The sequence below is a fragment of the Zonotrichia leucophrys genome, chromosome 7 (genome assembly GCF_028769735.1).
Source record: "Zonotrichia leucophrys gambelii isolate GWCS_2022_RI chromosome 7, RI_Zleu_2.0, whole genome shotgun sequence".
In the NCBI taxonomy this organism is placed as follows: Eukaryota; Metazoa; Chordata; class Aves; order Passeriformes; family Passerellidae; genus Zonotrichia; species Zonotrichia leucophrys.
Window position 1 is genome coordinate 17,538,505 of NC_088177.1, and position 25,167 is coordinate 17,563,671.

Sequence of the window (25,167 nt, forward strand, 5' to 3'; positions counted from 1 at the left end):
TGAACAAAGACACTCGGCAGTGGTTAAATGCACTCCCCGTTTATTCACACTTAAGCACAATTCTGCTCACAGACTGCAGTAGCACACATTTGTCAACAGACAGAATAATGCTCATTGCAGCAGGACACCAGATTCTATTGGCAGAAATGGGGGCAGTGAAGAAACTTTGGAATTGTCAGGTAACAGTTAAAAAGTCAAAGCAGTAAAATTTTGTTGTGAAGGTTTCCACTTGGCATGGACTTCTGAAGTTAATGCCTAAAAAAGACAAAAAATACCAATACGTGAGACTAATACAAAAATCTATATGCAACCAAGGTATGATCCAAACCAAGACAAAAAAACCACTGGCTGAACCTCTGTTCCCTAAAAACAGTTCTGAACACTGAAAAGAACTACCACAAGCGTCCTGAATTATGCAGGACAAAACTTCCACCAATCATTTTCTCACTGCTTCTGTGATGTATAGTAGAGCATCCCTTCTGAATTCCCTTTTCATTTTTTTTGTGCATAAAATACACATTCTGTGGTGCCTCTATTTTTCATTACGTAACTCAGAAAAAGAGAATTTATTATTAAAATTTGAGTGCAGTCTTTATTATGGTTCATGATAATAAGAATAAAGCTTTGATTTTGATTATAAACAGACAAGGTGTTAAACAGGACAAGAACAGGACAGAGCTGGAAATCCTAAGCTGAATATTGATTACAACTTAAGCACTTTAAGATACTGAGTAAATCACCAAAATGCTTGGATTTAAATCTTACTGAAATTCTCAGCTATTTGTAAACCAGAAGAAAACAATATTTACTGTGAATGTAAAGGAGAATGTATGCTTTGTTAGTGCAATAACTTATGCTAAATTAATTTTCTTAATATACTTGTATCACACAAAACCATTAATCACAATTTGTAATCTTACTCTTTTCATGAAACCTGCATCCCCTATTATTAGAATTTTCAGAATTCTCCTCCATATGAAGGAGGGGAGAAAAAAGAGAAAACAAAAAAAATCAGGGTCTATAGAGGTCTGCACAATGACCCTGTGTTATTTTATCTAAGTAGTAATGACCTCATAAATCTCTGCCTCAAGAATTTTAAACCCCACTTCAGGCAAGGGTCAAGGTACTACATTTTTAATTCCTTCTGAGAAAGAAGTTGCTTTTATACTTCAGTCAGAATCTTTCTTGGCTACACATAACATCAGAGGACAAGGCACCCTCTTTTACCTTCATCAGCAGAATCTTTCAGCCTTTGAAATAGTTCTGAAAGGATTTTTTCTTTTCTTCATAATCTGCAAATGCAGAAGCAATAGGATCTGAGTAGAGCCTTGGTCCTTCATTGTTCACAGTGAAAGTGGCTGGGAACTTCCTGAGATCCAGACCCCTGCCCGAGAAGTAAGCCTGGAGTGTTCTGAAAAACTGAGCAGATCGTGGATGTGAGAATAAACAGAGCATGACCCATGGAGATTAATTATTTCTCCTGACACAAATTAGATGAAATGTTTATTCCTCTGTGGGATGAAATCCTCAGTTCTGATCATAACCTGACACAGTGTAGGCAACCTAATTGAGACTTGCCCACTCCATCCATGGCTTGTGCATCTTGTGAGAAGTCAGAAGAGCAGCAACTGTGTCCTGCTCATTTATGCTCCCCACTGACCCACGGGGGCTGAGAGACAACTGCACCCTTGGAAAACAGGCACAGCCAAGCCCCTGCTGGCAGCAAACAGGACACCTCTGGAAACATTCCAGTAGGAGTCAGCAACAATGGGCAATTGATTTGAACTGTTCCCCAGCAATCACTTCCAAGGAGAAATTAAAGCTTCTTAAAACACTGAGGAAATATTACAGGAAACCGATTCTTTTCCTTCACAAACTCTTTTTAAGATTGTGCAAGTGTTCTCTGAGTGGTATTTTCATAGCTGTCAGATGCAAACTTATTTGTACTTCCATGAGATGAAACAACATGCAATCAGAGCACACATCTGAAAGAAACACAGTCATCATTCCTCTTCTGTTTCACAAAACAAATGGCTGTATAATCAAAATAATTTTTTAAAAATGAAAGCTGCTGAATGGAGATATAAGCACATTTTGAGCACTACTGTGCTCTGAGAATGTCTCTTCAGTTAAGGGGTACATCTTGACTGAGAAATGGTTATTGACCATACAAAGTGCACAGCTCCTAACATTACATCTAATGGCCTCCTCTTGCCTTTAAATTTAGACAATAAGGAGTCTCTTCATGGAAAACAAAAAAACACACAGAAATTCAGCTCTCCTTCTTGAAACATTTCCTTACCAGGTCTCTGTTTCTGGGGTTATCAAGAGGCTTCCATTTATCTTCTGGTTGGAAAGGAGCCCCCTTTGCCAGTCCTCTCACAGCCAATACTACACACAGACCCAGGAGCAGCCCTTTCCACATGCTGGAGATGAACAGACTGCCTGTAAGAAGGGCAGACACACATACTCCTTACATCCCACACGGCTGTCACTGGCAACACACAAAGCATGGGAATCCAAGCAAAGTCTGCCCACTGCAGCTTACACCCATGTGCTAGCAACTCTTTGTTTTCATAGCACTAAGGTCCTCGGGAGGACAAATTGTTCTAAACAAGTGTTTCCCATACCAAAGCTATTTCTAGACACTGGACTCTCTTCTGAGGGACCAGCAGAACACTCAACACAAAATATTACATTTGTAAGTTCACATTAATTACATAAAGCCATTTTCAGTGGCTAATACAGCACCAGAGCTCTGCATGCTCCAAGGAAAATGCAAAAATGTGACTCAGGATCCAGAGAGCTCAGTTTTATAAAACTGCATTACATTTTACTACATATAATAACAAGTGCAATGGTATTTAATACAGCCTGGTCTAACATACTAGAGATCCATTTCACAACTTGACTCAGGGGGAGAAAAGGAATTCTCCCTCTCACATTCTTTAAAATAGAGCTTACCAGGGAATTTGGCTTTGGCTTGCCCCTTCTTGGTTGGTCTCCTCGTAATCTGTGAACAACCTGATCTCTGCACTTATATTTCTAGTAGACTGTAGGTGGGTGTCAATGACGTTAGCAGGAGCTCAAAAATACAGTAATGATTCCATTTCCAACCATGACATAAAGACCCTTGAGAATTTCATCCTTGGTACTCTTCAGACCTGTTGCTATTGAAGAGTGCAGCACAAATTCCTCCCAATCTGTATTGCAGAAATTGGTAGTAGGCATGCAGGAAGTTTAAAACAATTCCCAGGAGAAATGGCACAGCTTTATCAAAATATTATTTTTAGTTAAAAGTAATTAGCTGTCTCTCTAGAATGGTGACTAATGGTTTTCAAGTAAATGAGATATGGATCACTCTCTTGATGCTGGAAAAAGAGAGGGAAAAGTAAGGTCTGCTTCAATATCCAAAATCATAACATTTTAATGGAAGCATTGCTTTCCTACCCTGATTTTATCAGCAGTTAATATCCTCCTGTCACACTAGAAACTAAGACAAATGCTGCAAGGAGGACTCTGCTAATTTACCCTGGCCTTAGTGCACAGCATTCTTCATATCAAAGCTGCTCACATTTTTTATTATTTCACTGCACTCTTCTCTCTGCTATGTAGATGATACATGATTTAGCATCACATATATCCCTAAATAGACATGTTAAAATTAAAAATATTTAACCACCACCTTACTCCAGAGTGTAGATGTTTGTGTCTGACTAGAAGCTTTACATTTTTCTTTGGTTTAAATTTTGAAAGCAAAATAAATACCTGCCACCACCCTTCCAGGAAGGTGAAGTTTTGGACATCCAAACATCATTAGCAAAACAGTAAACAAAATCCTAGCAGTGTTATTTTCAAGCTGATCCCAAGCACCAAGTCTTCCATTGCCAAAGATGACAAAGAAACCCAGATGTCCCCAGGATATGCACTGGCCAAGGGGAGGACACTTGATAACTCCACAGTTAGCACTTGTTTCTGTTCTACTCCCTTCTGCTAATACAGCAGCTTATTTTTGTGACTACAGTAATATGTAAAAATTCAAGACAACTTATCCAGCTTGTTTATTATTCTGTATATTTGAAGTTTTTAAAAAATCATACACACAAAAAAGAGAATCCATTAAGCCACATCAATTATGTTTCATTACTCTCAGCTTCCAGATAGTGGACTTATCAAGAACAGAGCAGTAGAAAACCAAAACAGAACAGAAAAACCACAAAAAAGGCAGGTCCCAGCATAAAGAAACTGTCTTTGTTGATATTCTAGGTAGATACTTATTTCAGCTAGAAGTAGAAATATGCTCCTGTAGAGAAAATGACAGAAAGAGGAAAAGGCAAGATTTACAGTTTGGGTTTAGATTTTAGTTCCTTATCTTTGGAAAGAGGAGGGGGGAAAAGAAAGCCAGAAGAGTTGGCATTTTCTCCCCCTCAATTAATTTATTCCATTGATTTCTTTACAAATAACTGGGGATATGCAGTGTATTCAGTTAATAAAACATACTGAAGTCATCTGCAAATATGAAACAGGCTTTGTTACTGGAGGAACTCAGGCAATGTGGGTGACTGATGAAGCATGCAGATATGCAAGAGACTCAATTAGCATATATTTTCTGTGAGCTGTCTGAAAAAAATCCATACACACTTGTGGCTTCCTGAGCTAAAGCTCTGAGAAACTGTAGGAGCTAAAAAGTCTGTTTAGACCTATAGCTCATTTTAATGTGTGGGTTGGTCTTTTTTTAGTAATTTCAATTCTTTACTTCAGTGAAAGTCAAATATAAGCAGAGCACATTCATATTAAAATACTATTAGTATACTTACACTGACTGAATTAAATTGCAACCTCATTTTTGAGGACAGTAGCTAAATTTAACAAATGCTGTCAAAGCCAGATGTCAGGGGGCTGCCTTTTTAATGCACCCAAATTTAAGCACCAGGTTTGCTTGATAAACATCTTCAATAAATCAAACATTTTCAAAGTGTCTATACTAATTATATAAACTTTCTGGCACAGGAAGTAATGTTCATGTATGTTTGAATTAAATTGCTGTGAAGATGAAAATGCTGATACCATTGCTTGCTCAGTTCTACACAATTCACCTCTGAAATGTACAAATTTAAAATATACTAGTTTAGCTGAGAACAAGTTTTATACATATGATGCTCTATATGAACTGTATTATTCAGCAAACACATTGAATTTTATTGCATTTCCCAGCTAGGAAGCCTGAGGTGTTGGGGTTGAGATACTGAGCCAAGCTTCCCCCTGTCTGTCCACCTATCTTTATTGCACTGTACTTGAGGTGTGAAAGAAGCACTGTTAAAGCACTGCTCCAACCACAAGGCTTTTTGTTTACTACTTTTATTTTCTGCTGAGAATCCCAAGGATTACAAGTCAGAAGGAAAAGCACCAAACTGCTCCACATGAGTACCTGAGGCAGGACTAAAGGCAGACACTGCTCACAACACTCAGCAGCGTGGCTGTACAACAGCATACAGGTAACACAGCAGCACTGGCAAGTGGCACTTCTTGGCATTTACAACCATTTGTACCAATGCAAGCACGTTGGAATACCATACAAAAATATACAAAAAGTGTTTCTTTTGCAGGGCATTTGCTATACAGTGTAATTGAAGTCATGCACACTTAGGTAAAAAAAAAAAAAGACAAAAACCAAATTGAAGTACACACTGCAGGCAGGGAAACCACCAAACAAAACAGGAACATCCCAGAGCAGCTCCCAATCAAGTTACCCTCAACTACAACAAAAAAGTATCTAAATGCAGTTTTTAAAGATCATGAGATTCCATCTTTCAGCAATTACAACATCACCTGAAAATACCTTTTCCCAAGGTTTTCTCAGCATCTCACAAGACAGGGCCTTTGCTGAAGTTTATGATACATGACATGATCTGTAAGAACTTAGTTATAAACATTTTTATAAGCACAGCAATTTGCTATAGCATTATTCAAACATTTATAGATAAGACCCAGTCAACATCTCTAAAAACCTGTAAATATTAAGAGTTCATGTACAACATCAGATTTGTGGTAGTTACATAATAACTGAACACAGAGGAAAAGTTCAAAACTTCTAAGACAGATTGCTTTGAGAAGTGATAAGATTTTCCCCAAAATTACATGTTTTCTTCAAAGTTTTAAGTCCTTTTACAACCAACAAATCCTTCCCTCCCCACTAATCACCCAAAGGTTCAGTGCTATATGGGAGGGGGGAAAAATCACAATTTGTTCAAAACACGCAAAGAATCCTCTAGAGACAAATAAGAAAAGCCAGCCGTGGCTTTTCCTGAGCTCTTTGTATTAAAAAATACACATAAGAAATCCTTCTACTATATTAAAACAAGATTTTAAGATTTGAAGTATTTCTAGTTTTCTTTAATGAGTTAGGATAAAAAAGTGTAATTTTTTTTTCTCCAAAAAAGGGAATCTACATGTGAACTTCCAGGGATTTATATGTGAATATTTTTCATAAAAAGTAAAATTTAGTATTCAAAACTTCTGGAATCTTAACACAAACAATCAACCCTGCCCCTGTCTAGTTTTCTTCCCACAATGGTGAGGATTTTGCTATTTAATTGCTTAAATACAGTATTATGCTTAAACTAAAATTGAGATTATTTTTTTTTTAATTGAGGACCAAATATCAAAATGTTTTAAAATAATTTGACACACAGACTTCAAAGCTGAGACAGATATCTGCAACTAGTTTTCCTTCCTTAGTTTTCTTCTGGTCACAACAGAAAGGCTTGAAAAGTTCAGGTCAGCTAAAGCTTTCTGATTTTTGGTTGGTGTGATTCCAAACAAAATATATGCTGCACTTGTCATAAATCTTCATTTCTCTAAGAGTAAAATGGGGTCAAAATAATTTTTTAAGCATTTTTCCCAAATCAAGTTTCAGTATGATCCACACAAATAGTTTTGGTCAACTTCAAAAATCAAACATAAGGCTATGGAAGTCCACAGGCTACAGTCAGAGTGTATTCATTTACTGGTTTAAGGCACAGTATATATATATATTTTTTTTCTCTCTCTAGAAAGCTACAAGTTTAAAGTCACAGTGAGGAATTTCACATTTCAGTTTTGGTCTGGCACTCTATGTGTCCTGTCTGGCACTCTAACTCATGTGTCCTGTCTACTTCCTGTAGACTTCTGTAAAGCATTCCAGGTGCTGCAGCCTCAAATCCTGTTTCCAAACTCAGACTGAAGTGGGTGGAAAATACTGAAACCTGAATTGATCCTAAAACAGTGCACTTAGCCTTTTGCAAAAATAAACATCAGCACACTTGCACATTTGATACTTGGATATACCCTGGAATTATTGAAGTTGGAGGGGGAAAACAGTCTTGGCTGATATTTTAACAAACAGGAGGAGCCTGCAGGACAAAGCTGCTGCACTTCTGCCAGGCCAGTGCCAGCTGCACTGCTCTGGGAACTCCTGGGCACTACAGGCCAGGGACACTGCAAACCAGAGAGTGCTGGGGATGGAGGACCCACAGTGCTGTGCCACAAATAACAAATATTATCATGTTCACACTCCTGGGTTTTAGAGACAAACTCAGCTTTGACACCACACATTCCCACAGAATCAGAGCACAAGCTGCCAGTAACTGTAGAGAGACAATGCTTACAGGATTTATTTATGACAGCATGAATAGCAAAATCTGTCTGCATTTAAAAATTCAGAAAGAAACCTTACATCTTAAGCAAACAAACTCAAAATAGCACAGTTCAGGTTTTCATCCTACAAGGCAATAAGCACATATTTGAGGCAGTTATGTGCTTAGACACATGAAAAATTGAGGGCTGGGCAGATTTGCTTAAGTAAGAGCTACGGAATTTTCTCTCTAAATGCTTAAAATTCATTTTTAAAAGCAGCAGTGTCTATTAATAAGACAAAGTGTATACTTTTTAATTGAGTTTGAGGATAGATGAGGTGATTAAAAGCTTTGAACACATTCACTCACAAATAAAAATATACATCAGGAAGTATAGTCTTTGCAAAAGGTTTTCAAAATTTTTAAGACTTTATGGATTCTAATATTCTAGTTCAAAGTTCTGGCTCTAAAAAAAAAGGTAAAAATTGTACTTTAAAATAAAAAACAGACTAGTTTTGAATTGTCCTTCATTGTCACACATTTCCTGGAGGCTATACAACAGCAGTATGGAGCTTTGGTGACAAAAGTATGTCTCCCCTAAAGGAATAGTGATGAGAATTTTATATTTTACAGTGCTAAGTGCTTACAAAAGCTAAACTGATTATCTCCCAGAAAAAAAAAATGCAATAAGTCAAAGCTGTAAATTAAGCGAGAAACATTCACCATTAAAACATTAAATGGAAAATAAGCATCAAGAATTCAGTCTACTTTATAACTAACAATTTTCTAGTAGCTTAGTGACTTAGAACAGCAGCACAATTCTGTACAGACTCTACAGCCACTTCCAAAAACATTTTCATAGCTCAGAGTGTTAAAGGTCAGTAAATGGCTGGTTTTATCTCAGTATAAATACAACAAAAGTCTAAACACACTCAACCCTGTGTTGAAAAAACTTGATTCAAATGAAAGTTTCTCAAATGTTTACATTTATTAATGACTACATAACAGACTTTATTCTGTGCTGTCAGATGGATCAGATTTATCAGATTTCAGAACACCAAGTGAGTTCATCACTTGTTACTGGCAAACACATGGAAAATGAGAAGTATCAAACACTGACATATGCAATGCTTTTGAGGTTAAATGTCAATACATTTTGTTAATCACTGACTTTAAAGTTAGTCCAATTAGTTATAGATGAAAAATTCACTTAGGCATACCACCAGTCTCTATGCCTTCTACAGTGTATTCCTACTGCACTGTTCACAGTTCTGTCATTAGAAATCTACTTGTTTTGAAACATAGCAAATTAATACTAAGGATTTGCTACATGAAAAAACCAAAATCCGGGCAGAACTCTAAATGTCAGATATAATACTAACTTAAATTCCATTTACTGCAGGTTTCTTGGAAATAAAACATACAGAGAAACCTCCCACCCAAACCAATCCTCTTTCAACAGGATGCTGAAATGTGACCCACTGCAACTTTTAAATCACAGCTAAGATGATTGGCTTTGGACAACATTAATTCACTCAGTTCCAAGGTGCATTTGCCAATTCCAGTGAAGATGTGAGTTTTTCCTTATCAGACACAGAGATTTTCTATGAAGTGGTAGATACATAGCATGATGAGACTGTGAGGAACATGTTTGATGACATCAAGCAGAAAAGATTACAGTCTTCCAGAGTAATTTCAGGGTATGAAGCTATCACCAAAGCTTCTCATTAAATCTCTCCCTGTCAAAGAAAGACTCTGCTGTACCAAAAGTTAGTGGCATTTAATATTTTAAGGTCTTACCCTGTTTCCTCATTCTGTCTCTAAGAGCTTATTAAAAAAATCATATTAGATCCACATAAATAGTTTTTATTTTGAATGTATCCTGAGGTCTAAACCCTTACAGTTTGTGCCCTGGTCTCCTCCCACACTGTCTAGATAATCTAAAATGTGAAGAATAAAGTGGAATTTTAATGCAATTAAAGGTAGTATTTGCCAAATACTACCTTTGTTTTTGCCAAAAGCTGTTTTATATAGGCAGCCCACTCATAATAAAAGATATTTCAATAATATTTATATCTCCTTGTATAAGCAATTAACAGTGTGTATATATATATATATATATATATATAGGGTTATCCTATGTTTCTGCTGTAATAATAATTGAACAGTGGCAGAACTACAGATTTACCTACTTTACCTTCTTGTCCAAAAGTAACAACAAACAATCATTGTATTTTACCTAAAAAACAACCTCAGACTGTTACAAAATCTAGTCCTTTTCAGAATGACAAGTAGGACAATTCATCCTCTCTCAGAACGGGATGAATTCTAAGACTTGTTCTAATCCTATTACCATCCATTGATTGTATGGCAAATCTAATTGGGATTAACTCCTAATCCGCCAAACAGCTGAAGTTGTCCAGTCCACGATCACTGCACAATCCAGACACACATCCCTGCCAACAGTTTAAATCTATTAAATGGCACACAAGGCATTTCAATTCAAAATAGGAGTAAAACTTCCCCTCCTTTCCCCAGTAAAGGTAAACCATCTCTGAGAAAAGGGAGTGTTGAGTGAGATGTGAAAAACTCTTGTCATCTGGGATCTAAGACTCAGGATTATCCCTACTCCTACCTCCAACCTGAGAATCAGGCAGGAAAATACACAAGATACCAGAACTCACTTTATGAAGAGTTCTAACAATCATCGATAGAGCTCCAGCTAAAAAAAAAATTCATTAAATGAAAAAAAAAAAAAGTGTTATCCTAAACTGCTGTAATTCAGTAGGTTTCACTTCATGGCATATTTTGAAAGCTATCAAAGATACCAAATATCGAGTCTGTTTCATTTCCAACAGTTCCAACAAATGGATTCATGCAGAAAGAGCCTGCTAAGGTGGCAAAACAAAATCAGAAGTAAAAGAGAGTACTAAGCCAAAGGGCCTATGAAAGTCGAGGAAAACTATCTTCCACAGAAATCAGACCCTGCACATTTCACAGCCCTTTGCCAGCCCTGTGCAGTTCTGCCACCATCTTTCATTCACAGCCATTTGCAAGTACAACAACTCTGTTCTTCTATGTCTGAACAGCAATTCCTAGTTAAACCAACTGGTGCATTTAGCTACAAGTATGTTAAGTCACACAAATTATCTTATATACATATACTGTAGCATACATTTGATTAGAAAATATCAAGATATAATCTATTCAAATAACTTTTCTGATTTACAAACACGATATATAATCTAACCTTCTTTTTGAAAAGGTTAAGACTAGAATACCAGCACATAGATGACTGATAACAGTGACAGTGGTTTGGCTAACTACAATACCCTTACTCAGTTACAGCACTTGTAATGACTTATTAATAACTTGAACTGCTGACATGGATATAAGCAAACAAAACACACGTGGCTTTCTTCACATTTGTCCTTCATTTTGGAAAGTCACTGTGTGAATTGAGTCTTTCCAGCCAGCTGCTCAAAGGAATTGACCCTAACAACACATAAGAAATAACTGAGGCACTTAGGCAAGATTATTAAGATATGATAGAATTAATGGGTCAGGCTGGCTGTACTACTGGATCAAGAGTATTCTTGATTGACTGTGAGCAGCAGATTTCCTCTTGGTATTCCTATGTGATGATTGAGCTGGTCTAGTGTTTCCAGCTGAAGGTAACAGGTATCTCAGACACAGCAGAGACAGCTAACACAGAAGCAAGTAGTAAGCTCATCTCTACACAGAATCAATACATCATTTAAACCTAAGGACTGCTGAGATTTCTTCTGTTGGCAAAACACATGCCCAGGGGACAGAATTCCTTACACATAGCTATTGTAGGCTTTATTACAAATGGCAGTCACTGTAGCATCTAGGCACTAAGATAAAATTTATACAGAGCTGATAATTATGGTCAGTATTTCCCACTATTACTGAGTTTGCCCACATGCAGAAGGTAGCACTGTATGGCAGGACAGGAATTTGCAGGGCTGTAACTATTCCATATTCATTTTATGTATTGGCATTTATTAGGAGATGGTTGGTTCTCTGTTTACAACAGGAATAAAGCCTGCCTTGTCTACTTAGAAAGAGAGCAGCAACTGCACTGGTAACTCACAGCATATCTCAATGTTTGCTAGCTTCCACATATGGACAAAGTCCAAGGATTAATTTCAAAATTCCAGAGAAAACTGACAATGTTTTAAAACAACATTACAGCAAATTGTTTATGAATCTGCTGGTATCCTTCCTGAATAGAAAGCTACATAGAATACTGTTGTCTTCTCACTCTCACAAAAAGTAAAATGTGTAAGACTTGCAATAATCTCACAAATGTTCAACTCACACTGATTGAACAAAGGATTTGATAGAAATAACAGTTCTATATAAGCAGTACATTCTAGTTTGTCTAGACACAAATGTGGCAGCTTTTGAATGTAACATAAAATCATTCAAAGTATACTTGGCTGTGTGGTTTTTGTGATAGTCACAGTGTGCTTGAAATGTATTGAGTTTTAACCAGCATACTTTAGACCTGCAAGAGATGCAAGTTCAGAACACAGACACTGCATGGCACAGTGAGTAAAAAAGGTTTCCACAAAGCAATACAGTGAAATACCAAAGTGTCTACAAGGCAGAGTATTGAGATGTTGCACTGATATGAGTCATGTGCTTATACACAATTAAATCACTCCATTTTCAGAGACATGAAATAAACACCAGGAAAGGTTTTCTAAGCAACATGAATAAAACCATAAATTTTCTGTAAAGTATTCACAGTTCTGTCCTCTTTCCCACAAAATGTAAACTACTGATCATATTAATTTAGGCATTTCTGTGTTGCAATTTTTCCCATCTCCAGAGTTAAGTTTCTGGGGTGCATTGTCCTATATAGAATGAACATTACACAAAACAACACAGCACATGTAGAAGAAGAGAAAAGGTTACAAAGTGTGGGACTCTGTATAAATGCATTCGTCCAAAGGCCAGCATTGCAACAGACAAAGGGAGTGGAACTTTGGCTGCAATCTTCAAGAGTTTACTGTAAGAATAGAAAGGAAAAAGATTATAATTTTGTAGCCACATATGCAGAAAGTATGCAAATGCCATATATAATTTTCCTTTGCAAAATAATTTCTATTTCAAGGCTTTGTTAATCTTTAAAAGTGAACAACTAGGTCTAATGTGCCATAAAAATTGATGCATAAGCAAGAGAAATGATTCAAAAAGGTTAATGTCATTAAAACTATAATAATTAAGAAATTTGTTCTCTGTAACATAAGAAGACTTAATGGTTTAGATCACTTGAGATAATAGGTACTGGTCAAGAGGATAAATGACATTTGTTATTATTGATTGTCATTCATGAGACATTAACTAATTTCACATCTCAACAAGAAATATTCTGTCAGCAAAACCAAATTCCCAGAACTTCTTAATCCAGTAGAGAACACATTCTATTTCTACTCCCATAAGGGGAGCTACAGGAACATAACTACAATCCTGTAGAATTCCCTTTTCATTGTAACTGACAATAATTGCTCAACATATTTGGATTCTGTGACACTTGAAAGGATTCAATGAATTGTGAGTTAAAAAGCCACATTTCAAGAAGTTATTATGCAGCCAATTGCTTAGACAGCACATACTTCATTTATTTCCATGTGGCAAATACAGGGGATTTTTTCCTCTTAGCTGAACTACAGGTACTTCACACACATTTTAGTTCATCTTTTAGATTTAACCATATGAGTACATGAATCTCTACAGAGGCTGAACAATTACAACATAAATTAAGTTTTACCACACAAATGGTAATTCACAAAGAAGCAGGAAAGCAAAACTAGAGATTGGGCTACAGTACCTTGATTTCACTTCAGAAGTACTTGAATTCATTAGGATTTCTAAGATGCATACAAGGATAATAGCTGTGGTTCTACAGGGATCAGGATCAAGCCTAACATTGTACCTGCAAAGAAATGGTTTAAAAAGCACATCACTTCTAAACTAGGCTGCCAAATAATATCCATGTGCTGATGACAAAAAATATACATGAAATCAATATGGCATCCCAGCCTGATTTTAAACCCCTTCTGAAACATTACTTTGTTCAACATGTCACTGATTCACTTAAAACCTATTTACACCACAATACAAACCAGACAGCATAGAGAAAACAGTAAGAATTAACAGTACTCTTTACAACTGTAAGGTAACTAATAATGTAAAGAACCAAACATTTATAATTTTTATTATCTTCAAAAGTTCCTGTAACTTTCTTCCGCCTCTGTGTCAATTTAAGAACTTACCTGAGGTTTTTTAACCAATAAATTAAAGATGGCAAGTTGAGCAGCACAATCCACGTGAATAAATTAAGGACTGTAGTGTGCAGCTTAAGACTGTTAGCAGCTTCAGCAGATGTTTTACTGTTGGAGGGAGACTGTGTTGCTTCTGGAATGCTGCCCACTGAACTCTGGGCTTTGACTGTGTGTCTACTGGAGTTCTGTGAAGTTTCTTTTGAGTGGCCTGAATCCTGGAAATGAAAGACAGAAGTCACAAAGATGTGCACAGGCTTGTAAGAACCCATGCTGAGGAAAGAGGAAGGGAAAAATATCCTAACAGCATCACACCAGCTGTGATTTAGGAAGAAAATCTGCAATTTGTGCCTCAAAATGCCACCAAAAGTAAAGTCCAATTTTAAAGTATCTAAATCTAACCAGAAATTTCTCATACACTAATAGTTTATATGTCTATGGAAGAAAAGAATGGAGACTGTAAATGCCCTGAATCCAATGAAATGAAAAGCAGTTCCTGGAAGGGGGAAGAACAAAATAAAAGGAGCAATAAAGCACGGGGATGAAAAATCACAGATGATCATTCACAGGAAAGATATAGGAAGTAGTGCAACTGGGAGTAAAATATTACCTGCAGGAATAAACAGCAAAGATAAATGAATGAGTTGGCAGATACTAACTTCCAGTGACAGCAACCCCCACAAACGAAACAAAATATTATATAGAGATGAAAGGAGAGGATTTTCAACTAAACACATGAAAAACCCACTCAAAGAAACCCAAAGAAAACTTTCAACAACTTTTTGTGTCAGACTTTGTTGTATGTTTGCAAAAAGGAGCAGGTACTTATCATATGCTGTTATCCACACCTGCTTACATCTTTGATCCTATACTTTAGGGTAATCCAGAAAATAAAGTCCACATGGACTTGGAACCCAACACTTCTTCACTGTGTTTTTAGCAGCTCCCTGTTTACATCAGTCTCAGTCCATATTCATTTAACACATCTTTTTTGTCATCTCTGGACTAAAATACCTTGAACTCCACACAATGCCTCTCTAGAAAAATCAGTTTTACCTGTAGTATAGATTATTACCTAGAATTTATTTTTTTTTTAAGACAAGCCATGCATAATCTAATACCAAAATTTAGACAAACCCTGTTAATCTGTGTGTATTCAGAGACAGAGTTTTCTTCTTAGATGAGAATTTCACATTGCAGAAATTTCCAACAGCAGTCATGTGTGATGGAGCAGGCTGCTCATGGCCTGCCTGTTCTTTCACACCACACATGCAGCAAGTGAACTACACCTATCCAGTCACTGCAGCACAACCTAAGGGTACCTAGGCAGAAATTTGCCAGACAATTTTTGGCCAGAGTTTGGAACAGAAGCAGGAAACAGACTCACCCTGTTGTGCATGTTTTGCTCTGCTCTTACAGTTACATGCAGTTTTACAACCTGGAAGACAAGCAGTTGCTTGTTTAGTAAGGATTCTTCACACAAAAGTTGTAGTACAGGAAAAGAAATTGAGGACTCCTGACTCTTCAAGGGAGCTACTAGTCTTTGTTTTTATAGTATTGCCTAGCTAGAAGTTAAAATTTGCAATTTTCTGCATTGTTGTAGTGGGCATGTCAGACCACACATTTCTTTGTAAGAAGCATTAACAAAAGAAGAAAAAAATTCTACAGATTATAGGATTAAGACAGTGATAAATTAGAAATATCTGTTTCAAGTATGAGAATAACAACATTTATGTATGAAAAAGGGTAATCTGGATTTCTGCTTTTAACCTGGGGTTAATTCAAAGCACCTACAATTTTCAATTCAGTTACATATACAAAATGTTTAGGCTTTCAGTACCTTGAACAAGTATTGGAGATAAATAATGAGCACAGCAAATGCACCACAAGTGGTCCAGCTAACCAAAGCAAGAGATATCATCCCACAGAGTCTGCTGGGTGTAATCAACTTATCTTTCTGAAGTTCAGGAGGTCTAAAATAACAAACAAACCAGAAACAAAACTCCTGTTGTACTTCTTCTCAGACATCAATTTCTGCTTGTTTTCAAGCCCAAAATCATATATAAATTCAATCTACCCAGAATTCAATCTTGCCCAAGCATTCACACCGAAGCAAACAAATAAAAAAATAATTGTCAGGGTCAAAGTCATCTAGAAGAGCATAATTATATAGCATCAAGTTGTTTTACCTAATCAGAGTTAACCATAATGAAGAGAAGAGTCTCAGAGATGTAGAGAAAAATACTCCACTCCAGTAGGCAATGCCTGTCCCAAAAAGAAATAGAATCAGGGACACAAGGGGGAACCATGCATCCTGACTACTCAGTACAGCAGCATCCACCTCTGGCAGTGACAGTGACTCCCAGATCTCTCTAAACCAGTTAAACCTGCCAAAAACATGAAAGCAGTATTATTTATCACTTCCAATTGCTCTTACAGTTAGATACCTATCAACTATTCCTTCTATTACAGTCTTTCAAGCAAAATAACAGTCAGGTGTTTACAGTGACTACAGATAAAATAACAGTCCCCCCTAGCAAGAGTTTTACTGAAACTTCTGTTTGAAACAAATAAATCATGCCAACTCACCCCAGCAGAAACACAACAATGCTTATGAGAGGTTCTACTTTGTAGGGCTTTGCTGTCCTAACTAGTTGGAGGGAGAAGTCTGAACACTGGCCTAGGATCAAGAACAGAGAGCATCTGTAGTTACTGCCACGGCATGAACTTCAACAAACATCATCCACAACAAAATATAAATTCTGACAATGAGAGTTGACTTGAAAACAAGATAACCATGCCTTGTAAGAGCACTGCAAGGCTGCACACTTGGCCACCAAGCCCTTCCTTCCCTGGGTCACCCACATGAAGGTAATAATGTGGTACCCACGTTACGGTAATACGGCACATGAGCTTCTAGAGACATTGTGGGGCTTGTACAAACACCTCCTGAATTTTAATAAAAATGCATTTTGGCTGAAGACATGACAGCATACCAAAGCTGTAATGCAAATCTCATCTTCCTGCAAGAAATAGTGTTTTCTACACGTTAACAATGTATTTCAAACTTTTACATGTATTTTAAGTAGATTCTTGATAATTCTAAACGACTGTGCAACACCAATATGTCACAGAGAGGGACAGCAATTCAAAAGATATATAAATAAATAATAAAGAAATAATAATAAACAAATATTTTGCTACAACACAACCTTGAAGAACTGCCAGCCAAGAAAAAATTAAAATGAAGAGCATGGATCCAAGTATTTCCATAATTTGAATGATATTTAGCTTAAAAAATTCACATTTAGCTAGTCTTTCATCAGTAGATTCAATAAACAATTTCCCTAAATACACTTGTGACAGAGAAAAATATACAGATTTTTAGAAAGCTACCTGTTGATCTCAATGTGCTCAGTTGTCCTCCATAAGTAAGAAGAATATTAGAAACAATATAGACTGGAAAAGCACCAGCATGGAACCTTACTATCTGAAAGACAAGGATAAAGGGAAAACTTCATTTCTATCTATAAAAATATATTTTAAAAACACATACACAAATATTTTAATGAAGCCAGAATGATGAGATTAGAAAATTTTTCTTAAAAGCTCCAGCTTCTCATTTAAATGCATATTTGATAATCTCTAATAACAATTAATGTTATAGGTGGGAAATATTAGAATCTCTCATAAGCAGTTAATGACACAGGTTTGGATAAATGATCAAATTAGAAAAAACTGTGGTTTTTTTCCCCAGTCAAGACAAGTATGAAAAAAATCAAGTATTACATTTCAGTAAAGTAAATTTAAAACAATTTAAAGGCCACTTTTCAAGCAAAATCTGCATATAGTTATATATGCTTTTAGGCAAGGAACTTTTGGAAGCAATTATATGCATGTATTAATTGGCTTCCACTCTCTCAAGTAATGATTAATAACCAATAACCAATAGCCTATAAATTCTATAAATGTTGTAAAATAACGACAAAATGAAAAATCCTTGCTCTGAATGCATAAATTCATGTAGAGAACCTTGCCAGTTTTATTCCAGCACTACACTTAGGTGCTTGCACATTAATGACTCTTTAGCTGCAGAGAGCTGCAGATGGCCAGTCTATTTTTACTGATCCCCATGTCGAAATGTTTTCTTCATTGATAACCAAAGAAGATTTGTTGAAAAGGAACATATGGACCTACTTAGACTTTTTCCCCCAACTTAATTGATGCCAAATGTATTTTAAAGTTCTAACACCACTGACTCATCAGGCTAGAAAGTTAAAGTGACCTACAGATATTGAGCTCACCACAAAGCCACATACTCCACATTTACAGCAGCTCTTTAGAGCTAGAGAGCTTTTCTGCTCCTCTAAGGACCAGGGCCTGACATTCATCCAGGAGGGATCCTTGCCAAGGGAAAAGGCTGCAAAATGATCACTGAATAGTGCTCCTCTTGGCATTGAGAGGGAACCTGAAGTGCCACAGTAAGGAAGGGAGGAAGTAAAAATTTCTATAGATGCTACTGACATAGAAAAATCAATTTATTATTAGGGTTTCTTACTTGCCCAAGAACCTGTAGAAGTGATGTCTTCAGAATTACCTTGAAAAAAAACATATTGTTTCATACAACAGTAAGCATAAGCACAAAATACTTCAATTTTTAAGAAGCAAATTTAAGTTCTAGAATACAGCAATCCTACAACTAAAATGTGCAACACCTTACTATTGACAATTAAAAGCAAATGCTTTAAAGTTTTAGAGTCCAACTTTCAGTACTAACCCAGCTGTTGCAAAATACTTGTAACACACACTACATTTGAAATAGGCCAAACAGCCCACCTTTAGATTTGCTTAGTATTTATTTAGATTAATTAGCTATGGTTTAAAAACTGAATTATGCAATATTATCCAGCAATGCAAACTAGCTATAAAATAAAACTGTTTTACTCACTTCATACTGACAGTCAGGGGAAGAGTAGATGTTTAACTCTGGAAGGCTGCTGTCACTGTGGGGCTGAGCAATGTGCAGTTTGGCAGAAATCTCAGCAAGAGATGGAACTCTGAAACAGCAACTTACATGGTCACTGCTGCTCTTATGACCCAACAGAAAAACCAAAGGTGTCTCAGTCCTCAACAAGTGCACATAAAGCAGATCTACCACACCAAGTGTCACCTCAAGCTGGGAGAAAAATGGTGTAAGGAACTTGTTCATCCTGTCACAAAGAACTGTGTAACATTCTCAGTTCCCTCTCCTCTGAACTATCCTGGCACTTGGCACTAAGGAATGCAGAAAGGTTCAGTGAACACACAGAACATGCAAATATCCTGAGTGCCAGGAAGGGACAGAACATATCCTCAGGAATACAATTCAGTTTCCTGAAAGTATTATGTTGCTGGAAAACAGAGGGGGCTGGAAATTGTGAGGTATCCTTAAGACTTCTAAAATAAACTAGAAATACAGTTTTCCTACCATCCAAAATACAGTCAGGTTGTTCAACTTCGTATGTGACAAATATATTTCAAGCTGTATCATTTGATTTTGTCAGGACTATGCTGCTGAAGCAAACATAAGGCTGCTGTAATCCAAACCCTGGCTTCCAGGAGGAAGCCAGCATCCAGAGCAGCCACTGTTCTCCACTCAAGAGAAGGTCAATGGTTATCCTGAGAATTTCAGACCAGCATATCTGACTTCTTTTACAAGAAAATTAGTGAGAACTATTAAGCAAACAATTAGTAGGTATCCTTATTCTAGGAAAAGTCAAAACAACTGTGTCAACAAGGGCAGAAAGGTAAATGAGGAAAAGATGCAGAAGCCAAACATTTAAGACTGGATAAACTGTCTCACATCAGAAATACTACCACAAGAGGATGCAAAGATTCTTAAAAAAAAAACATATCAAGAAGTTATTAATTGTTAAAGTCCTTACTTTGCTACAGTTATTGAGTCTTCATATGACCAGGGGATATGAAGTCTGTAAACACTTGGTTTTCTTTCTGAAATGAAACAGCATTAAAAAATATAAACTTAACTAAAAACCAGATGTGGCAACTGTGTCTAAAAACTCCAGGGCCAGTAAAACAAAGGTGGCACACAGATCACTACACAGAATCTCTGGGCTTGCAGTTACATTGCCATTGACACTGCAATGCAGATCAGAGCAGTCAGCAGCAAACAAAAATGACATGGTTAAACTCAGGCTGTTACAGAAAAAGACAGTGAGACATCAATGTTTAAAAGAAGAACAGTTTTGAGAAGAGTTCTGCTTTCCAATATGAAACCAAACCTTAGTCTAATAAAATTCATCACTTTCTTTTTTTTGAAACAGGGTCCTTTAGCAACACATCCTGTTTAAGCTTACATAGCTCAACATTCACATTTGTAAAAATCCTAGGCAAATGTGCTTTTCTCAAAAAACACTTTCAATACAAGGCATAATCCTGAAATTGAAATGGAAATTCAACTTCCCTTTGCTGGGAAATAAGAAAAACAAACATTAAAATACTAATTCCTCATTTTTGTTGAGCCATCCTTCTTAAAGAGGGAAGTGAGAGATAACAACAGACACATTTGAACAGACCATAGCAGCATTGCTAAACTCTATTGCATGAGAACACTTTAGCTCCTACAAATTTTCAACAATTTGTTTTATGAATTTGTACTTTAGAAGACTTCTATTTACCTTTGAGTGACTGGCAGTGACTGTCTATATAAATTTTGAAAGCTTGATATATCTAGAACACAAAAAAATAGAATTCACTCACTTTTCTCCAGACAAACAGTGGTTACATTACCTTAAAAACTTAAATAGAATTTTTACCTGGCTGAAGTGTTGGAGCTGTACATTGTAAAGTAATCCAGTTGAATTTAAGAGAATTTTGCTTGAAGAAAATCCTGGAAAGGATACAATATTTTCACTTATTAGATACAATTATCTGAGAAGTCACTACATATTCAGATTATTTCTTTTCCAGGAGGATTACATACTTTCATATCTGTAAGTCTAAACCCCCACATTTCTTATTTCTTTGTTGTTAACAAAAGCAGTGTTAGCTTCAGTGAAAAACAACCCCCAAAAACCTCCTGACCTGATATTTTTAGGCAAATTTATTATCCAAAGGTTAGTTATATTAGTTTTCCATTTTTTCCAAAAGCAATATGCTATACTTACCAAATGAAAAAATGTGTGTTACAGGGAGCTGGACTGTTCTGGAATCCTCTTTGAAGAATTCACAGCCCAAAGTATACTGCAATTGAAGATATTAAAAACAGATCTAAACCAAAGCATAAAACTAGAAAGCCTTTGAACTTGCCAAATTACATTTCCCAAGTGATCTCTCCTCTGTCTTTGCTTATTGAACATTGTGCATTGCTACTTTCACTGCAAGATGCCTCTGTCACAACTATCTGAAGACACACTCAGAGAAGAACATCACACTCATTTGTGCTGTGAATGACTTATTGGCTCATGGATTAATATACCACAGACTCAGAGACTGTTATTTGTGTCACAGAAAGCAATGTCAGCTCTGATCCATCTTACTGGAAATTCCAATTCAGTACTCTGCCATTTCCAGGACTAACTGGAAAGGTCTGCCAGATCCACATGGGTAACACACCAAGCCTCCAAATGTCCTCTTACTGGGATCCTGAGAGCTCTTGCTGCAAAGATATCCATCTCATTTGTGAGAGTCACACTGCTGAACTCTGCACAACTCAGGCTACTACACCATTTGTTTTTCAAGAGCTAGCAGAGCTACCTGACCTATGCTTCCCAGAACCCAGGTGTGCTGCCTTCCATTTTCTGTAATCTCTGCTAACCTGGGTAAGAGAAATGACTGTTCAAAGGTATGAACATTCAGGAAAACAATCAGAGGATTAAGAAGAACAAGGAAGATTACCATTAGAATCTCCAGCAGGAACTCTAAGAACTGATTTGAGAACCATGGCCTTGTACATATTTCAAGCACAGTTCATGCCTCATTGTTTGGTATTTTATCAAAGTTTTTCTCAGCTTACAGAAGCTACTTTCAAACCACACTACACTGTGGGTCTATGGCTTCTCAAAGTAACTCAGTACATATTAAATATACTTCCTCCTGTCATAGCCCCTGAAAGTTATGAATACACTAAGCAAGCAATTTCTGAATGTGGTGTTTTTTTACCTTATTGCCAACTGCAGGTGGTACCTGAATGACAATGTGGGACAAAGAAGGGTAGTCCAGAAGTTTCAGCATTACAACCTTAAAAAGAAAGGAAGGAAGAAAGAAGGAAGTAGCAAAGCCATGAATGAACACACCCCTCAGCTTGCCCCTTGCCAGTTCCCAGCTGTTGACCTCTTGTACCCTCTCCTGTGGAATGCAATCTGTCCCAATGCTCCAAACACAACAGCTCCTTCCTCTATGACTTGCAACCACCCCTTGAAACACCTCTCCCCCCTCCAAGTTAGGTCCACACTTACCTTGGTGGTTGGAAGTAACTCAGCTCTCCAGGATAAATCAGCAGCTTCCAGGCTGTAAAAATCCATGCACATTAAAGGATGAGCATATTCATTATGCAGGCCCAGCATTATGGCAGTGGATTAATATACCAGCTTCTCTCTCTCTCTGAATTAACATTTTAAATTGAGAAGAAATTTGGCTGCACTGCTACCACAGTAATTTATCAAACTGCAGTAATTTCAGATAGTGCAAATCTTATTTGTGCAAAACCAAGCCAAGTAAAGCTCCAACTCTCTCATACAGAAAACCTGCAGCATGTATTAGCCAGGCAGCTCAGACACAAAGAAAAAACTTTTCATGAGCGAAAACTGCATCAGCATTGAATTATTATGCAGTTTTATTAGCATCTGTTAAACATCAAACCCACAGATTTTCCTATGGAAATACCTAAAATAGAGAATATAAATAAAAAATTTTGTTGGCTGTCGCAGTTCTAAAATGTGTTCACACACTGAACTGCAACACATCCATTTGGTCACCAGATTTTGATTTTTTGAATACCAGAATACTGCTGTTTCTCTAAATAGTGTTCATGCCCTCAGGACAGTCCACAGCCAACCCACAATTGTTAGATGAGGTTTAAGTAGCAGTCCTGAACTGCTACTTAAGTTCATCACTTCATGCTGATCGAAGGTTCTACAGAGGAGTCACAGCCAGCTTCTTGCTCAGGAAAAAGTAACTGTGGCATTTGGCTACCTGCTGGAGGCAAGACTCTGCCTGTACACCTCAGTGACCCCAGAACAGATACAAACTTTGCTTGTTCAATTTTGCCTGGAAGCTTTCCCTAATTTGAAGGGTAGAATGAATTTACTTTGAGTCTATTTTACAAATTTAAGCTAAGACAATGTTTTAAATCTATTTTAACAACCACTAAACCACGCGTCCTTCTAAATACTTTTCATATGACAGTAGCAAATTTAAAATAAGAAAGAAAGAGATGCTTTACTCCACTCTTCTGAAGGCTCTGTGTGACATTTGATGTCTTTGCCACAGGGTTCTAAAGAAACAGAATGACAGAGTGGGCTGAAAAGGACATTAAAACCCATCTAGTTCCAACAGCTCTGCCATGGACAGGGACACCCTGCACTAGACCAGGTGACTCAGGAGCCCATCCAGCCTGGCCTGGAACATCTCCAGGGGTGGGACATCCACAGCCCCAATGGGAGAGCTGCTCCAGTGCCTCACACCCTCACAGTGAACAACTTCTCCCCAACATCCAACCTAAACCTGCCCTGGCTGTTTAAAGCCACTACCCCTGTTCTGCCACCTCATGCCCTTGTGAAAGGTCCCTCTCCAGCTCTTGCTATGAAGGTCAAAAGCACAGCTCCCTGAAGAGGAATATCACCTATTTTAAGAAAAGCTATTCTTTCCTGTTTTCCTGGTGATAGAGAAAGCATGAATTATTTACAATAATGATTTTACTTCCCAATCCCTTCCTACCAAGGATAATTTATACACTTTAAATTCACACACAGCCTCACAAAACCCATTTGAATTAAGGACAGGAATTGTTCATACTCACCACATTGATGAATTAGTGTTCATGCAGCCATAAATCCAGCTATTTGTGTCCTGTAAAGTCAATACCATAAAATACTCCATTACCTAGGTGTGATTGCATTTATAAATATATTCAAAATACTGATTATTTCAAACAATGCAAGGGTTAAAACTGATGATAATTAAAGGACTGATATCAATCTTGCAATTATAATTGCAAGGACAGAAGGGTGAAGCTTCAGAGTGAATGGTGGGGGTTTCTAGGAACCATTTTACATAACTTCGATTTGCCACCCTTTATATGAATAAATACAAAGTTAAGCAAACAAGCTTTCATAAATTCTCTTTTAAAAATATCCATCTTACATACCATGTTTAATCTCTTCTAACTAAAAGGAACATCTCAAGGTACTCTTTTAAGCAGTAGAGGAATACTTTGGATATTTAATGCTCTACTGCTCCATTCCTTGAGAATTTAAGTGTTCTGAAGCAACAGCACCATGATGCAGCTCTCAGACATTTGTTTGTTTTGAACCTCCCTCCTCCTCTCAAGCTGTACTGGGCCTGTGTTTCAGACACCATAACAAGGGAAAAGTTATCCTGTCAAAGCACAGCTAAGGTCACAACAAACATGCAAACACTGCAGGTGCCACTGAGAAAGTTACAAAAGCACCAAGCACACACAGCTGCTGTTCACAGTGGTGGTATGAATGCCATCTCTGCAAGGGGAGGAGAGGCAACAGGGACAGGCAGGATGAAACAGGAAAGCATCTCATTTTTCCTGCTACTGATGTAAAATATGTGATTCTGAAAAGTGTATTTATCCATCTTCAGTTTGCCAAGAGATTAAATTCATTCTTGTATAAGTAACTGAAAAAAAATTTGGCTGAATATCTGTGTCTCAAGCTAAAAGTACAAGAAATGCACATTATGGTGTTTCCTCTTCATAGGAGACAACTGAGATGGTGCTGTCTCCTCATCTGTCTTCCATTCACTTTCTTTGCTTAGTGAAAGATTTCTGCAGCCTTTCAGGCTCACTTAAATTTTATTGTGGGAAAGCAAACCTACAAACAGCTTTCCCAAATTAGAAGTATGGCAAAAACACAGCAGCACTAAAAACAACTTCTTCCTTCAAAACCATTGATACAGAACTGCACTAAATCAAAGGACACAGTAATTAGAGCTAACCAGGAGAGTTGGAAAGAAAACATCTGAGGTTCAGGTGGCACTGAAGGTTTCAGATC

The 25,167-nt window shown here is 37.1% G+C and overlaps 2 protein-coding genes across 3 annotated transcripts in view; both read right to left on the reverse strand.

The window, feature by feature from the left end:
* Positions 1–23: 23 nt before the first annotated feature.
* Positions 24–4,042, reverse strand: C7H2orf66 (chromosome 7 C2orf66 homolog). 2 transcript variants are annotated; one of them, XM_064717610.1, is made up of 5 exons: positions 3,769–4,042; positions 2,965–3,203; positions 2,303–2,445; positions 1,228–1,419; positions 24–255 (listed from the first exon to the last, which is right to left on the reverse strand). In XM_064717610.1, exons 3-4 carry the CDS (start codon positions 2,423–2,425, stop codon positions 1,246–1,248), a joined length of 297 nt encoding a protein of 98 aa, XP_064573680.1. In that variant the 5' UTR covers positions 2,426–2,445; positions 2,965–3,203; positions 3,769–4,042; the 3' UTR covers positions 24–255; positions 1,228–1,245. The 2 variants fall into 2 exon arrangements, with proteins under 2 accessions (XP_064573680.1, XP_064573679.1); XM_064717609.1 differs by having other exon boundaries at positions 2,965–4,042.
* A 130-nt stretch (positions 4,043–4,172) lies between these two features.
* The window catches only part of PGAP1 (post-GPI attachment to proteins inositol deacylase 1), a 35,540-nt gene continuing 14,545 nt past the window's right edge, over positions 4,173–25,167 (reverse strand). Inside the window, exons 11-27 of the mRNA XM_064717604.1 lie at positions 23,946–23,995; positions 22,384–22,435; positions 22,088–22,165; positions 21,094–21,169; positions 20,743–20,816; positions 20,605–20,656; positions 19,852–19,918; positions 18,876–18,984; positions 18,486–18,524; positions 17,324–17,417; positions 16,517–16,607; positions 16,117–16,314; positions 15,768–15,900; positions 15,315–15,365; positions 13,922–14,145; positions 13,477–13,581; positions 4,173–12,654 (exon numbers count right to left, since the gene is read on the reverse strand). Of these exons, the coding sequence (XP_064573674.1) occupies positions 12,516–12,654; positions 13,477–13,581; positions 13,922–14,145; positions 15,315–15,365; positions 15,768–15,900; positions 16,117–16,314; positions 16,517–16,607; positions 17,324–17,417; positions 18,486–18,524; positions 18,876–18,984; positions 19,852–19,918; positions 20,605–20,656; positions 20,743–20,816; positions 21,094–21,169; positions 22,088–22,165; positions 22,384–22,435; positions 23,946–23,995 (1,632 nt within the window). The 3' untranslated portion in view covers positions 4,173–12,515. The remainder of the gene's footprint in view (positions 12,655–13,476; positions 13,582–13,921; positions 14,146–15,314; positions 15,366–15,767; positions 15,901–16,116; positions 16,315–16,516; positions 16,608–17,323; positions 17,418–18,485; positions 18,525–18,875; positions 18,985–19,851; positions 19,919–20,604; positions 20,657–20,742; positions 20,817–21,093; positions 21,170–22,087; positions 22,166–22,383; positions 22,436–23,945; positions 23,996–25,167) is intronic.

Bases quoted from the DNA above. Each gene is read 5' to 3' on its own strand.
- C7H2orf66 (XM_064717610.1), bottom strand. From the start codon at position 2,425: ATGTGGAAAGGGCTGCTCCTGGGTCTGTGTGTAGTATTGGCTGTGAGA. The intron at 1,420-2,302 runs GTAAGGAAATGT...CGATCTGCTCAG, and splicing joins ACCCCAGAAACAGAGACCTG to TTTTTCAGAACACTCCAGGC.